Below are 18,133 nucleotides of genomic sequence, written 5' to 3' on the forward strand. Positions count from 1 at the left end.
ATGTAAAAATGCCATTTGGATTGCGGAACGGGGCGTTCCGCAATCCAAATGGCAATTGTACATACACCCTGGTTTTTTTACGCGGAGGATACGTATCGCGTAAAAAAACCGCGTTAATTGGAAAATCCGCGTAAAAAACTGCGTAACCGGAAGCGCTGTAACTTTAGATCTATTTCTCGGATGTCTATAAAAAGTTGAGAAAAGTAGAGTTGTACTTTCGGATAAAATATATTTCGAATTTATGGAAAATGAGGTATGTATTCCCTTAATAAAAATATACTTAGTTGCTAAATTAGACAATATCTTCTCACAAACTAAGTTTTATTGCATTCTGAGATGATTATGACTTTCATTGGTTTAGTTTTAGATAAAAATACACTGAAGAAAAAAATTCAGTTTGGACAAGGACAAGTTTTTTCAAATAACTTTTTTTTCCTTGAAAGTACAAAACTTGAAATTTTGACGGTAGGTAGGGAACATAATTACCTATCTTGGAACAAAATTTAATCCAAATCAAAAATGGGTTTTTTTGCAGATTGACTCGATTTTTTTTTCAGTGTAGAAATCAATGAAAATATTTTTCAATATTTTTATTAAAAATTTTGATTAATTTTGTGAAAATCTCTCCTACAACATTTTTCGTAGGATTTGCCATTTTCAGACTATAATCATTTGATAATAATTGGTTAAAAAAATTTGGCCCTTTTCAAAAGACAGTCTAGATCATTTTTGGAAAAACAAAGTATGCAGAGTGGCTTTTTGTGACAAAGTCTTCATGTGCAGAAAGTTTCATTAAAATCTGAGAGGGTGCTGTCAACTCTGAATACGATTTGGCGCGAAATTCGTCAATTGCTCTTTTTAGTTGCATATTGAACTTCCGGAAGATCTGGAACAGCCGTGGAACTGACGAATTCATGAAACTTGTCCTAGAGTTCTAAGATTTTTTAGAATATCATTCTCATTAATTCGGGAATATCATTCGCATAAATTTGTACTTGTGACTGGGATATAGTCCCGTATCGTATCGTTCCGGAAGATCCATAGCTGGCTCTGGAAGTCTATGGTTTCCTCGAAAGCTTTTTTTTCAGAATTATCATTGCAAAGAAATTGTATTTGTGACCGGAACAAAGACTCTATTTGCGAATGATATACCCTTATATGTTTTCGAAAATATCTCAGAGCTGTATAACTACGAATTTATGCCAACCCAACAAATATTTTCGAAAAAACTTCAGAGCTCTAGAACTAGATTCATGAATTAACCAATTATACGGATGTTCCAGATCGTTCGAATGATTTTCACGTAGAATTCGTGGTCAATAGTTGAGTCACAGTGTTAATATCATTGTAGACGAATACTTTTTAATAAAATATGCGTTTAGGGGTTAAGTTGGCGGTGACGCACGCGGCGCAAGTTGGTGGTACTATTTGCAAAAATAGTCGTCGAAAATTTGTATATCTGAAATTCTCCCTAAAGAAAGACAATCTTTTTCTTGTGTATCTCTTCAATACAGGGTATATTTATTTCGGCCAGTCGCCTGAAGAATGTCGAAAACTTTGTCCGGGCATAGCGTAGTTGGTAAATCGATTGCCTTGTACGTAGCTCAGCTGGTTCTGATTCCCAGCCCCGCACATAGGGCTAGAGATTTTTCCAAAAGAGATTTCTCTAACCCGGAAAGAGGCAAATGACACTAAGTTTAAAACCTCTATAATCAAAATAAAAAATGTCGAAAACTTGTTTTTTGATACGCTCCGAGGTCAAAATATCTAGTATTGAGACTAAAATATAATGAAAAAATTCGGTTAATAAACAGTTTTATCGAAAAGACAGTTTTGAATCGTTTTTTTTCAGTGATTGCTCCTTCTATGCTTTATGGTACTAAAGTAGCGGTTCTTACAAAAAAGAGTAGAATTGCATTAGGAGAATACGAGAAATTAATATTAAGAAATATATACAATCACTGCAGAAAACCCGTTGGACTCAAGTTCAATACAAGAAAGCTTCTAGACGGTAGAACTATAAATAGAAGAGTTAGAGTAGGAAGGATTAATTATTATGGTCACATTCTTCGCAGAGAAGAAGACCATCCACTACGCAAGGCTATGAAACTGAAATTTAGAAACAAAAAGGAAGGTAGACCAAGTTTAACATGGAGAGACTCACTGAAGCAAGACTTAGACAGATATCCAGACATGAACGATTTTTTTGATTTTATTTTCTGTTTTTGTCTTGCTCTCCAAAGAGGGACTGTGTTCGAAATGTTCGCTCAAAATGTTTTACGATTTCACTGCTAAATATATTTTTTTCTTATTATTCACTATATAAATTAGTATTAAGATCAAATGTACATTTATATATATATATATATATATATATATATATATATATATATATATATATATATATATATATATATATATATATATATATATATATATATATATATATATATATATATATATATATATATATATATATATATATATATATATATATATATATATATATATATATATATATATATATATATGTATATATGTATGTGTATGTGTATATGTGTGTATTTGTATGTAAATGTATATGTGTATGTTTGTGTATATATTGGACCGGCAACAGTTTTGACTTTTTCCGGAACACTGTTGAATCGGACGGTGATTGGCTTCGCACACCATTTGTCGAGTATGAGCTTTTTTCCGATAGCTCTGGTTTACTCGCGGGAGTTTTCAGGTTTGTATGTGGAAATATGTGAAGGGTTGGCGGTGGAAGCTATGAGTTCAGTAAAGAATGACAGTATCATCTTGTGCATTCCAAAATCTGTAAATATGTGGCTTAAGGTGTAGGGATCAGCATTGTCGAGGACTGCCAATTGATCCTATTTTGCAGTAAAAATACATTCTCATATAAAGTTATGTGTGCCTCTCTTTCTCGCACATGCTTAGAATAGGAAATTTCAAAAAATTCCGTTTGTCTTCAAATTAAATAACTTTGTCAGGGAACCTCCAATCAATATGCATTCTTCGACGGGGCTGTTCGTTATAGAATAAGCTACGCCACCGTAAGTTTTGAGGAATGCAGAATTACTGTGGAGTTTTTTTTTATTGGAATTCGATTTTTAATTTCTGATTTTCCATATATTTCACCATGGAAGCTTCTAAACTCTTGTGAGTGCACTGGAGCTGTAGGAAAAATCTCATGTTTGGCAGATGGTGTGTAGGGCTAGTTACCGATTGATTTGGGAGTGATCCGAGGGGGTCCGGGGGGGGGGGTTGCCGATCTGGTATTTATTTTTATATGTGTGTGTATGTATATGTATATATAAGTTTGTATGTGTGTGCGAGTGTTTAAATACGTGTATATATGAGTGCATGAGTGTATGTATGTGTAAGCGTTTAAGCATACATATGTATATCATAGTGGATTATAATTTCAATAGAAATTTCGTATATTCAGTTGAAATTTGAATTCAGATAATACAAATAATAAAATTCAATATAATAATTAAATAGTAATTCATTTATGCTAATGCTGACGTGTACATTTTATACACAAATCCAATATATATATTTGATTGACACAATATTCATTATAGATACTATATTAGACACACTGATTTTATATGTAAATTTATTTCATGTATAATAGAAGAATATCATTACCAGGAAACTGCGTCAAATATTAATTATTAAAATGTGTTTTTAGCCATATCAACAACTCTAGTCCTTCCAAAAATTATGGGCGTATTTATGCGTGTAGAAGTGCAATTGTGGATTACGAGAAAGGCGATCGTTTGAACATGAAAAGCTGTGCCAGTCGATTCGGAAAATTCACTTTCGGTACATACGCGGTATGAGCGTTTTTTCTCTTTTGATTTTATTTTCTGGTTTTGTCTAGCTTTCCAAAGAGGGACTGTGTTCAAATGTTCGCTCAAAATGTTTTACGATTTCACTGCTAAATATATTTTTTTCTTATTATTCATTATATAGTATAGTATATTTATAAACCTTATAGAATATCTATAAACTTCTTGTAATATAAAATTTAAATTAGAGATTATAGGTATAATAGAGAGGGGATGGACATTTTCGGCGATAATGAGGATATGAATAAAACTCGTTCGTAGTGACCATATATTACATACATAAGTTAACTATATTTTTTGTAATTGAAAAATTTTCCTGATACCATTCTCAAGTTTTGCAGCTTTAGATTGCAGTACACTTACGGCAAAGGATTTCTAGTCAACATATTGGTGAACTATTTATTTATTTAGTTATTTTCCTACGTATACACATATTTATTTTACATGCAGTTATCTTCTTGTTTTATATTTACTATTTTATTTCATTTTTGAATTTATTTGGGAGCTGGGCGGGACCATCAGGGCACCCGATCGAAGCTGCATGGACTAGGAGAGTGGAAATGCCAACTCCTGGTTGGTAACATGCGGTGGACAGAGGGAGGGCTCTTCTCCCCATCTATTGGGGCTGTTCACCACTACGACGGCTTACATTATGATTGGCTCCCATGATCTAGACTCTGGAAGGAGACTCTCAACTCCCCTGTGGTACGTGTCGGCGACTTTGCTGACCGACCAATCTACTACTTTTTGGCCCTTTATACAGTGGTTAGTTGAAAGGGACCAGTGAATAATGTTTGATCAAGTTGTATTGGGAGATCAGTCCATTGCATGAACGGTGGTTCTGCTGCAATAGATGGTAGTACCATATCATCATCAAGACAGTTTTGAATCGTTTTGAGAAATGCGTAGAATTCACTTTTGGAAGCATTCGTCCTTATAGTTTTTAGTTTGTCAGCGGTTCCAGAGATGACGAAGAGCAGATCCATTTTACCACATCCGCGGATCGCTTGCCAAACAAGGATTGAAATCATATCGAATGGTTATATCCTTCCTAAGTTCGTGGCCCCAGAGTTCCAACTCTACTCTAGTGTGCCCATGTGTAAAGACGGTAGGCTGAATTTCCATGCTTAAAGCTGAGGAAGATCATTTATCGATCTGATTTAAATTTTGGAATACTTAAACTGTGGTCAGCTGGTTTCCGAGAGTAAACTACATGTTTTTCTGAACAATTTTGAAACAACTACAAACAACCACGTTGGAGCTTTGGCGTAAATGTGAATATCAACCTTTGCTTTTCCACCTAACGCCAATGCTGTTCCGGAAAAACTCTATACATCATAAATTTCAAAATTGTTTTTAGTCATAGTTCTTTTAAATAGAAATTGCCTATACTTATTATTGCTTTGTCGATTTTCGCATTAACAGCTGAAAAAACGAATGTTTTCAAAAGCTGGAAGTTACCGAACGATAAAAACAGCAAAACAAAAAAAAATCAAAAAGCGGATTTGATCTCTATTTTACTATTTTTTTCCTTATTTAGTTCGACTATGTAGTCACATTTTCTTTTTTACATTTTAACGACATTCAATTAGCTGGAGATTACTGGGTAGGGAAAGTTATGAAAATTTAGAGCCATAGTAGTCAAATGAGAGCAAGGATATAAAGTATACAGATCGGAAAATTAGAAGTGATTGAGTGATTCGTAGTTATGCTTCCTAAGCTCGAGCCCCATCAGCAGACGACCCGCAAGGTATTAAGCCTGTCCTAATGACCCTGCCACTTCTAGTTTTCCGATCTGTATACTTCACATCCTTACTCTCGCTTGAGTACTATGGCTCGAAATTTTCATAACTTTCCCAACCAGTAATCTCTAGCATGACTAGTGAGATGAATAAGGGCACGTCTTCCCTATATGTATCTATTCGATTTGCTATGCATACATTGAAAAGCATTCATTTATAATCTTAGAAAAATGACAATTTTGGAAACGTTATTGTAACAACAAAACAGAGAGCAGGTTTGTATAGATGAATTTTAGAGTAATGTTAGGACTATAAGCTTATGGTAATAACTTTTTGGGTGTCTCAAAACTCATGAAATATAATTTTTTCCAGAAATGTCATATTTTCAACTCTATAATACTTTTACTCAGAGTTACCTTCCAAGCAATTTTGCATTGCATGCTGCCCTAATTTAATGTACTAGACATATATTTTTTGGAAAAATCTAGGTTGTAGCACGATCGAAAGTATCAGTATACGTGAGCTAGAGCGATATTGAAACAATAAAGTTTTCTTTACATTATATTTTGTCTATAGTTTCCGTAACTGTTTTTTCATATAACAATAGCTTCAGAAATTATAAACACAAATATATACATATTTCGAAAAAAAAAAGTTGAATTAAAATCACTCTGGACCACTCTGCTTTCAAAGGGAAGTCTTTCGATTGTTCTAACCACCAGATTGTTCCATAAAAAGTATGACTATAACCAAGGATGCAAAATGCCTACCTTTTCTGCGGCTGTAATTGTTCTGCCTACATTCTCACTTCTCTTTTGACGCTGCTATCGTTCGCTAGTGCAGGACGCCCAGCACTGTACGGTAGTCTGTAAGCAAAGCAGTAACATGACAAAAAATACTGCCCCCAGTACAGCCACTAGCCGCGAGCGGTACAACTTCTCTTTCCTTATTTTACACTTTTTAATATTTTTAATCTATTCATTATTTTTAATCACAAACGACGACAATGAATGCGGTTCGTTCACGCCACGACCGGCATTAACGCTTTCGTGTGCGGGCCTCTCTCTTTGACTATGCAGAGAAAAGTGTACAAAGCGAGAGAACAAACTTTACTACGCCACACTCTCACCGAGCAGTCGGAGTAGAGTAGCAAAACAAAAACGTATTCTACTGCTGTACGGGAAAATTGTACTCGGTTTGGCTACCGTTCTGGCAAGAGCTCTAGTGATGCGTCGCTGTAGCGGGCTGTACGGCTTGTACAAATGTAAATATACCGAAAAAAAATGTAGTTTACCGGTACCGTTGGCATCCCTGACTATTACAAATCAAATTGGGGTAGAATTGTGTTAGAAATCTGAAAATGATAAAATTTGGAATGAAAAATTGTTGGAAAGGAACCCCGAGTAAATATATAACTTTAAAAATATGAAGTTCTGAAAAAATGTAATTTTTTTGAAAGCATCCCACAAAGTTATTAGCACAAGCTTATAGTCCTAAGTTTATTCTAAAATTAATCCATACAAACCTACCCTGAAATAGATTGCTGTTCATAAAATTGTTATTTTTTCAAGGAATGCTTTCCAATGTATCGATTACAAATCGAAAAAGTTTCTTTTTTTCAAACCCCGGCCTAAGCCCTTTCAGTAAAACTAAACAGAATTAAATTTTATCAAATTAAACCAGAGTTAGAGAGATTTTAAGATTTCGGATCAGCTTTTCTGAAATTTTCATCAAAATCGGAGAATATCAATACGACCAGTGACAAAATTTAGAAAAACTGGCTCTAAAATGCCTTATAGGCACGTAAGTTACCGAAATAGTGCGGCGTTAGATAGATACATTCATCTATGTACAGAAGTATTCGGAAACATCTCCGTTGCGTCATTCCAGCGCAATTTACTCCAATTGTTTAACTGATGCATAACCATTGTCAAATATCGTTCGCTTTCGTTCAGACAATTGGTAAATCACAGCCACAGGGGACAATTTTAAAAATTGCCAATTTTGAGCTTCTCCATTAGTCGCGAACCAATTTCACGGATCACGAAAACCGTTCATCAGCGTAGACAGACGACAACAACATGCCATCGTGACGCGTCGATTTACACAATATCCGATCGATTTGATGAACCAATCTTAGCTTGTCTGTTCAAATCTATTGAAACGAATCATTAGAAAATAGGGGAGACCGAGGCTAGTTGGCGGTGTTTTCAGTTTTCATTTTTTACCGCTTTGATGTAGCTAGATTTTGCAAAAAATGAACACTTAGCATGGAAGGGCAGACTGTTGGCAACATATCTGAATTTAATTAAAATGTCTCCATTTTTAGAGACAAAAATATGTGACGCGGAAAATCAGCCAACTTGCCCCGGCCCCGGGGTAAGTTGGCGGTATGTGTTAATACACCATAAAATAAGCAATCAAATGGAGAATCAAATACTTCATGGGTACTTTTGGAACGTGCTGAATATCTTTTCAAGAAAACTGTATATTGATCGACATTTGCTATTATGTTTCAGTCTCTATACCCCGGAATACTGACTTTGACGCGTTCTCCATATTCAATAGCCAATTTTCGAAGTTCTTCAGGTGATTGGCCGAAATAAATATTTCCTACATAGATGAGAAACACAAGAAAAAGATTTTCTTACTTTGGAGTGAATTCCAGAAAATTTTTAATACCCATTTTTGCCACTTGCCCTGCGAGCAGCACCGCCAACTTACCCCAACCGGATAGTTTATAAAAAAAACTATTTAAAAATAATTTTTGTTTGTGGATAGATGTAATATCTATACGGACACTGAAAGCTCATTTCACGCACTATCGAAAAATATATTCATTCGCAAAATAGATTGAAAATCACCTTAAATAACACAATGTGTTTAAAATTTGGGAAATTTACTTGTTATGCTCGAAAACACAATATCGTTCACAACTTCCACAATACAAAATGTTTTGGAACCAAAACACATTGGATAATGGGTTTCACATAACTTGAGGTACATAACGAGAGGCAGTGCTATATGTCTAATAGAAACGGAGAAAATGGGATTCCGCCCACTTACCCCAACCGTCAACTAGCCCCGGGCTCCCCTATTTCATTTTTTTCTCACAATGATAATATCTTTTGCGTAACCATTTATTTTTATTTTTTGTTCATTAGAAAATTTTATTTAACCTAAACAACACACTGATTTCCTTCTGCTGATTGGTCATTACCACGTTTCAAGTGCATTTAGCTGCTCAGCTAGCTTTTCGGAGTAGGAAATGAAGAACGTGTACAAGAAAAGTAGGTAACGGTAAAAGGTATAGAATGAACAGAACCACCAAGCTGTGAGGTGTTTAGCTGGTTTGAAATTGGAAAATGTAACACCTATTATTCATATTTTTTTTTCATCTTTGTCTCTTTATCTGTCAAATCGAAAGTACTGTTTTCGTTTTACGTGATCAGTGTGTATGTGTGTCTGTGTATGTTTTGTTCCTGGCATGAAACAGCAATCAGTCACCTAAAAACAATAGAAGATGAGGTGAGTTATTTGAAACAGGTTCATTAACAGTCACTAACCATATTCAATCCTCTCTCATGTGATTTGATGTCTCTCTTGCGTGTAATGGTTGACTTGCATCTAATCCTTATCTGGATCTCGATCTAGGTAGAATTAAAAATTGTAAATGGCAATATCGGTCAAGAAGAATAAAAAGAAGTCTTACCCAGTAGAATATATTTGCAAAGCTTATTAAATGGATAAGCGCGTCTAAGCCTCATAACTGCAAGCATATGTGAGCATTTAGGTTCGAACATCATTACTGTTAGCATATTCACAATTATCCGCAAAAGAAACAAATATCCAAAAAATATATAAAATATGTAAAATGTAATCTGGAGTGCACACTTATGTTATGTTATATTGTTAGGTAAAATCTAAATGTTGTTGTTATTATAATAAAACCTTTGAGTTATTCTCCTGTTTTGCGGGTTGGAAAAATACCCAACCCTATGTGCGAGATTGACACTCGAACCTAGGTGAATTGCGTACTGGGCAATCGACTTAACCACTACACTTTGCCCGTTACCTACTAATGAAGTTTTCTAACTGCCAATTCCTTAACTGCTTGAAAACCGGTTTTCACTGAACAATTTAAATGCGATTTTTCAACCAAAATCGCTTTGAACGCTGTTTTTTAAGGAATTTGCATTCCTATCAATTCTTCGAAAACCGCATATTCGGCACCCACAACTTATCGATGCGATGCTATATCATTTTAGGTCAAACATAACCAGATCACCGACACTTCCAGATAAATCACAAGCGCATCCAAACCAACCCCCAGTTTCACCAATAAAGAATCTAATACCGACGAAGATAACAGAGGACAGTATATTTGAATCAACCGTGACACAAAGACGCTCCTAATACAAGACAAATTAAAATTTGCTCTGCTAATGCTGACGATACTTTCCGCATACAAAACTGGACATTTACGCTGTTTACACAAACACATAGAAGACAAACAAACGTAGATTATTATTCCTGTGAAGAAAACTATAAATTGTCGAAACGTCGGAAAACATAAACATACATCGTTTGTGCTGCAGTACGTGACTGAAATAGCCGAAAATCCATTGAAAAATACATCAAAACAGTCGACAGGCTTAATTGACGAAGATAAATTTATAACAGCACTTGACTCATTCGTATGGTGCCTTCCAGAACGAGAGGTCGATCTTTCCAGTTCGTGAAGTATATAGCGATAAAGAATGGTGCTAATCCGCTTTCAAGGTTGTCTTTTATTTTCTCCGTCTCTTCGAGGCTCTGGACTATTTCTCCTTTTGTGTGCGCGCGTTAACCGTTAGTTGACCAGTGGAGCAGTAGCAGTGTTTCGTCCCTTGTGAGCTGACTGGATACCGTTATCCAATATAACTTCCGATATTATATTACGTTCCCCTTTCTTGGTTCTTCTACTAGCGTGCACTGGGCAATAGGTTCGTGCTAAAATGACTTCCCCCAGCAATGATTCACCTCAAGGTGAGATGGATGTCGAAACAAAATCGGCTCCCTAGCTTAAGGCTTATCCATGTCCGTTCACCGGGCCTTATGTGATCTTCTTCCGGGCCAAAGACCAAAAGTATTTGAATGTATTCTCGAGTTCTGACGGAACGATAATCAGCCGTGACAAAAATATCTAAAATAGGCTCTGATAACCTAGTATTAATCAGGGAAATGATATTGCTGACAACGGACCTTTTACGGACGAGTTCAGAGTATAAATACCATCAAATCGGGTTGAAGTTTGTAGAGTCGCCTTCCATTCGCGGATCTGCTGCCACATGTGGTTGGATATTTTTAAGGACTCAATTCAAATTCTTTTTTTTTTTTATTCAAATCGTTTATTTGATAAGGCACGTTGCGTTAGCTTAAAGGTGCCAATTTTGTCTTGTTTTACATTTTAAATTGCTTAAAACTAGGGGATTACATATTGATTTTTTTAAAATGAAACTAATGCGATTTTATAGCTATCTTATATATCTACACAAGGGGATAATATTGTTTTCGTAAGATTAGGGGGGTCATTTAGTTTTTGTGGCAATATGGTTTGACATTTTTATCAGTGAGATTATTGGAGCAAATAATGTTTAATTAAGGGGGACAATTTTTTACGACTAACTTAAAACTAGGCATAACTAGAGGGCATGATTGAATTTTGTAAAGATTCGTAATTATAGTTATTTTTGTGGGTAGTAGAGTTGGGCAATTTCAACGAGATTATATAATATAATAGTTAAAACTAGAAGAGACAAGAAGAGCTAAATGCTTCGTGATGATATTGGGGGGGGGGGGGGGGGGGGTAGGGGTGTTACTTCTGGGTATAAGAGTCAGGGGAGGGGGGGTAGACAAAGATGGCAGGGAGAGAAAATTATTTCAGTTTCAGGCATCGTGAGATCAACGGATGGATTACAAACTCGAGTGGCCTTCATCAGGGGAATCATGTACTGGGACGCCGAGTGGTCCTCCTCAAGATGGCAGGGGTTTTTCCAGACGATTTCGTAGTACGGCTCAGATGTGGATCGGCTACATTTCGAGTTAAGCGTGTTATGTTCGTGCCGTAGGTCCCGTGTTTGTTGGCTCATTCGATACAGATGGTTTGATACAGGTGGAAGAGCGTTCTGAGAATGATAAGGAGATAACAAGGGGCAGTTAGACTTGTATATTGATGGTTTTCACAAAGGTGTATATAAGGGACACATAGAGAACATCGCGGCTTGCCAGCACATCTCGAACCGGGACGTTGGTTGGTCTTCCTCGGGCCCGCAGGGTATCCATTAGCCGAGACCTAGCGGAACTGTACTCGGTGCACGCCCAGACAATGTGCTCGATGTCGTGATAGCCGTCGCCACAAGCGCAGATACCACTATCCACGAGCCCAATACGCCGGAGATGTGCATCCAGCGTGTAATGGTTTGCCATGAGTCGGGACATCACACGAATGAAGTCACGACCCACATCCATCCCCTTGAACCAAGGTTTCGTCGATACCTTAGGGATTATCGAATGTAGCCACCTTGCCAGCTCTCCACTGCTCCACGAAGTTTGCCAACTTTCGAGGGTTCTCTGATGAGTAATACTGAAAAATTCGCTGAAGCAAATTGGTCTTTCGTAAACGTCTCCTTCTAAGGCACCCACCTTAGCTAAGGAGTCTGCCTTCTCATTGCCCGGAATGGAGCAATGAGAAGGGACCCATACCAAGGTAATCTGGAAAGAGTTGTCAGATAAAGCACTCAGTAGCTCCCGTATTTTCCCCAAAAAATACGAGGAGTGCTTGCCTTGTTTCATCGAGCGAATAGCGTCAATGGAACTGAGGCTATCCAAAACGATGAAGTAATGGTCTGCGGGTAATGTTTCAATGACTCCAAGGGTATACTGAATGGCAGCTAGTTCTGCGGCGTAAACTGAAGCAGGGTCACTGAGTTTGTAGGAGGCGGTGAACTTTTGATTGAAAATACCGAAGCCAGTGGATCCTTCGAGGTTTGATCCGTCAGTATAAAACATCTTAGAACAGTCGACTTCTCGGAATTTATTATAAAAAATGTTTGGAACCACTTGTGGGCGTATGTGGTCCGGAATTCCACTAATCTCGTCTTTCATGGATGTGTCGAAGAAAACAGTAGATTCAGAAGTATTTATGAAATGCACACGGTTGGGATTGTAAGAAGAAGGGTTAATATTCTGCGCCATGTAGTCAAAGTACAGGGACATGAAACGGGTCTGAGAATTGAGCTTAACAAGCCTTTCGAAATTTTCAATCACGACCGGGTTCAAGATATCGCATCGAATGAGCAATCGATATGAGAGTTCCCAAAATCGATTTTTCAACGGGAGAACGCCCGACAGCACTTCGATACTCATCGTATGGGTCGACTGCATGCACCCTAAGGCGATACGCAAACAACGATACTGAATTCTTTCGAGTTTGATGAAATGTATGTTCGCGGCGGAGCGAAAGCAGAAGCATCCGTATTCCATTACCGACAGTATCGTTGTTTGATACAACCTAATTAGGTCTCCTGGGTGGGCACCCCACCATGTTCCGGTTATTGTATGAAGAAAGTTGATCCTTTGTTGGCATTTCTGTTTCAGATACCGAATATGGCATCCCCAAGTACCTTTCGAGTCGAACCAGACCCCTAGATATTTTACTGTGAAGACCTGAGCGATAGTTTGACCCATTAATAGAAGCTGTAGTTGTGCTGGTTCACGCTTCCTTGAAAATACAACTAGCTCAGTTTTCTCCGTGGAGAATTCGATACCCAGCTTAATAGCCCAAGCAGACAAATTGTCCAAGGTATTCTGTAATGGTCCTTGTAGATCGACAGCTTTGGGTCCCGTAACAGACACCACGCCATCGTCTGCAAGTTGCCTTAACGTGCAGGAATTGTCAAGACATTCATCAATGTCGTTGACATAGAAATTGTATAAAAGGGGGCTTAGACATGAGCCCTGGGGAAGGCCCATGTAGCTAAATCGTGATGTCGATAAGTCACCATGCGGAAAATGCATGTGGTTTTCCGACAACAAGTTTAGTAAAAAGTTGTTTAAAGTCGCTGAAAGACCATGCTGGTGCAGCTTCTCTGAAAGAATGTTGATCGAAACTGAATCAAAAGCCCCCTTAATATCTAGGAACACTGATGCCATCTGCTCTTTGCTAGCATAGGCCATTTGAATTTCAGTTGAGAGCAACGCAAGACAATCGTTCGTCTCTTTGCCTTTGCGAAAGCCAAATTGTGTATCTGACAGTAAGCCATTTGCTTCGACCCAATTGTCGAGGCGGGATAGGATCATTTTCTCGAACAACTTCCGGATACAGGATAGCATTGCGATCGGACGGTACGAATTGTGGTCGGAGGCTGGTTTTCCTGGTTTTTGGATGGCGATGACCTTCACTTGTCTCCAATCGAGTGGGACAATGTTAGCCTCGAGAAACTTATTAAATAAGTTCAACAAGCGTCTCTTGGCAGAGTCAGGCAGATTCTTCAACAAGTTGAATTTGATTCTGTCTGGCCCCGGAGCTTTATTGTTACACGACAAGAGAGCAAGTGAGAACTCCACCATCGAAAAAGGTGTTTCGTTCGCGCTATCGTGAGGAGACGCGGCGCGGTAAATCTTCTGTGCCGGGGCGGAATCCGGACAAACCTTCTTGGCGAAATCGAATATCCAACGGTTTGAATATTCCACGCTCTCATTAGTACTGTTTCGATTTCGCATACGTCGGGCTATTCCCCAAAGAGTGCTCATCGATGTTTCTCTCGTTAATCCGTCGACGAACCGGCGCCAATAATCGCGTTTTTTGGCTTTCATCAAACTCTTCATTCGCTTGTCTAACGTCGCGTACTGTCGAAAACTGGCGGGTAACCCGTCGTTCCGGAAGGTCTTAAACGCGGCGGCCTTCTCTGCGTACACGTCTGAGCACTCTTTATCCCACCAGGGATTGGGAGAACGTTTTTGTATGTTCGCGCCGGGTACTGGCCTAGTCTGAGCTTGATTCGCGCTGTCGAGAATCAAGCCAGCCAAAAAGCTGTACTCTTCCTCCGGAGGAAGTTCTTGGGTAGATTCGATGTTGTCGGATATCGCGGCAGCATAGCTCTTCCAATCGATATTTCGTGTGAGGTCATACGAAATATTGATTGATTTCAATGGCCTTGAACCGTTATTGATTGAGACTACAATCGGCAGATGGTCGCTACCGTGGGGATCAGGAATTACCTTCCACGTGCAATTTAACCGCAGCGATGTTGAGCAAAGGGACAAGTCGAAGGCGCTCGGGCGCGCTGGAGGAGCAGGAATCCGTGTCATTTCACCCGTGTTTAAAATTGTCAAATTGAAGTTATCGCAAAGATCCTGAATTAAGGAAGACCGGTTATCATCATAGAGGCAACCCCATGCTGTACCGTGAGAGTTAAAGTCTCCTAAAACTAGTCGCGGTGCTGGCAGGGATTCTAAGATGTCTTGTAGCCGTCGGTGCCCAACCGCGGTGTTGGGGGGAATATATATGGAAGCTATGCAAAGGCTTTTGCCTTTGGTTGTTACTTGACAAGCGACAACTTCAATACCTGTTATCGAGGGAAGGTTAATTCTGTAGAAGGAATAGCACTTTTTGATCCCCAAAAGCACTCCTCCATAGGGGGTGTCTCGATCCAGGCGAATAATAAATTCAAATTCTTATCGGGTGACCTTCGCCGGGTCTGCTCTACTCAACTATCTCCTCGTTGACAAGGTTCGTCTACCTGTTCGCCTTTTTGTGTCCCGCGTCATGGGCTGTACTAATTACAAAGAACTGGGACACGCAGCCTTCCATTGAAGCAATAAGGTTTGTTGTGGGAATTGCGGCGGGAATCATGGGGATGATTCCTGTGGAAGAGGTGTCGAACACTATTTATCGAACGAGATCATGGATCTGATCAAGCTTCTACAAAGGAATGGCAAAAGGATTATCCAAAAAATCGATCCTTTTAAAATTTTTATAAATAGTTTTGTATGCGATGCATTTGCATTATACGAAACATGGCTTACTTCAGAAATATATCTCAACTTTCACGATTTTTATATTAATCTCTTATATTGAGAAAACTCGTTCGGAGGAGGAATTTTGGGAATCAAAAAGTGCTATTCTTTTAATCGAATCGACCTCCCCTCGACACCTTTGCCTTTTGGCCAACGATGGCTTTGTGATATTGCGGAACTCCTTCCTGCACTAAGGCTGTTTTTAGATGATTTTAACTCCCACGGTACGGCATGGGGTGAAATGACACTGATTCCGGCTCCCGCAGCGAGCCCGACTGCCTAAGACTTGTCCTTTTGCTCAAGATCACCGACTACAATCAATGTTTTGTATGACCTCTCACAAAATGTTGATTGGAAGAGCTACGCATCCGCGACAAAATCGAGCCCACACAAAAGCTTCATCCGGAGGAAGAGTACGGGCTCCTGGGTGGCTTGATTCTCGACACAGCGAATCAATCTCAGACTAAACGAGTACCAGACGTGAAATTTCGCCGACAGTCTCCCAACCCACGGTGGGGCAAAGAGTGCTCGTGACAGATTTAAGGCATTAACCATTTTATGGATACGTCCCGGTGTATGCAAAACTGAAACAGTACTAACGAGAGCGTGGAACATTCAAAAAGTTGGTTTTTCGATTTCGCTATGATGGTTTATCCGAATTCCTCCCCGGATCAGAAAATCCGCCGCACCGCGTCCTAGGGGTTGACAGAATCAAACTGAACTTGTAAAAGAATCTACTAGACTATCAAAAGACGTTTATCGAATTTATTTTATAAGTTTATTGAGGCTAACATTACTCCTCATGACTGGAAGCAAGTGAACGTCATCGCCATCCAAAAACCAAAAAATCAGCCTCCGATCACAACTTTTATCGAACGGTTGCAATGCTTTCCTGTATACGGAAGTTGTTCGAGAAAATGATCTTGGTTCGCCTTGACAATTGGGTCGAAGCAAATGGGTTACTGTCAGATACACAGTTTGGCATCCGCAAAAACAAAGGTACGAACGATTACCTTGCGTTGCTCTCAACAGAAATTTAAATGGCCTATGCTAGCAAGCATAGCAGATCGCATCAGTTTCCTTGGATATTAAGGGGGCTTTTATTAAGTTTCTATCAATATTCTTTCAGCGATGCTACACCAGCATAATTTTTCACCGATTATAAACAACTCCTTGTTAAACTTGTTGTTTGAAAAAACACATGCATTTTTCTAATGGTGGTTTATCGATATCTTAACTCACTTCTCTACAATTTTTATGTAAATGACATTGACGAATGTCTTGTCAATTCCTACACGCTAAAGCAGCTTGCAGATGACGGTGTGGTCTCTATTACAGGTTCCAAAACTGTCGTTTTGCAAGATACCTTGGACAATTTGTCTGCTTGGGCCCTCCAGCTGGGTATCGAATTCACCACGAAGAAAACTGAGCTATTCGCATTTTCAAGGAAGTGTGAAGGGTCGCAACTACAGCTTCAATTAATGGATCAATCTATTGCTCAGGTTTTAACATTCAAATATTTTGGGGTTTGGTTCGACTCTAAAGGTACCTGGGAATGTCGCAATAGGTATCTGAAACAGAAGTGCCAACAATGGATCACCTTTCCTTTTTCACCTGTACCGTACACCAACGATGGTTTGATGCAATTTCAAGACGACACGAAACATTCCTATCAAATGGGCCGACAAACACGGGACGACAGCACAAACATCACACGAGGAACTCTGTGTGTTGCCGATCTGCATCTGAGCCGTACTACCAAATCGTATCGAGGAGGACATCCCTGGCATCCCAGTACATGATTTTTCCTGATGAAGGCCGCCCGAATATGTAACCCAATGCTTGAAACGTATACGCTATGCCCGGCCCTGTCATCTTTGTCCTCCTTCTCTACTCTATCACCGATTCCCAGATGTAGGAATTTCTCCCTCCCCCCATAACGTCGTAAAGAAATGCCCAACTGTACTACAGCTCATTAAATGCTCTAGTTGACCTTAATAATATTAAAACTCTTGTTAAAAACCCCTATGAACAAACGATCCGTGACGTGAGTTCCGATCGCTCCCCGATCGAGAACTGTCATCGAACCGATAAACGGAGGAACAGAAGCGAGAAAATTATAAACAAAAAAGCGCGGCAGCAATCAGACCAATTCGGAGCCCGAGGTAGTCCGAGGTACCTTCTTCCCTCGCAAAAATATCCACAAAGCCACCTGGAGATCACCTAACCAACGCACCGAAAACCAAGTCGATCACGTTCTAATCGACGAGAGATTCATCTCTGATATCACCAACGTTCATACCTACCCCAGAGCGAATATAGATTCGGACCATTACTTAGTTGCAGTATGCTTGCGCTCAAAACTCTCGACGAGCCCAACATCACACAACTTCGGAACGCCGGGGTATCCCAAGACTACGCATAGCGGCTGGAAGTAGCACTACCCACAGAAGAACAGCTGAGCGCAGCTAC

At 39.0% G+C, this 18,133-nt stretch overlaps 1 protein-coding gene across 1 annotated transcript in view; it reads right to left on the reverse strand.

Annotated features, from left to right (window-relative positions):
• Positions 1-8,728: 8,728 nt before the first annotated feature.
• LOC131693443 (troponin C, isoallergen Bla g 6.0101-like) overlaps positions 8,729-18,133 on the reverse strand; it is an 81,291-nt gene continuing 71,886 nt past the window's right edge. Inside the window, exons 6-7 of the mRNA XM_058981248.1 lie at positions 9,169-9,252; positions 8,729-9,109 (exon numbers count right to left, since the gene is read on the reverse strand). Of these exons, the coding sequence (XP_058837231.1) occupies positions 9,230-9,252 (23 nt within the window). The 3' untranslated portion in view covers positions 8,729-9,109; positions 9,169-9,229. The remainder of the gene's footprint in view (positions 9,110-9,168; positions 9,253-18,133) is intronic.

This window comes from Topomyia yanbarensis, chromosome 3 (genome assembly GCF_030247195.1).
Source record: "Topomyia yanbarensis strain Yona2022 chromosome 3, ASM3024719v1, whole genome shotgun sequence".
Classification (NCBI taxonomy): Eukaryota; Metazoa; Arthropoda; class Insecta; order Diptera; family Culicidae; genus Topomyia; species Topomyia yanbarensis.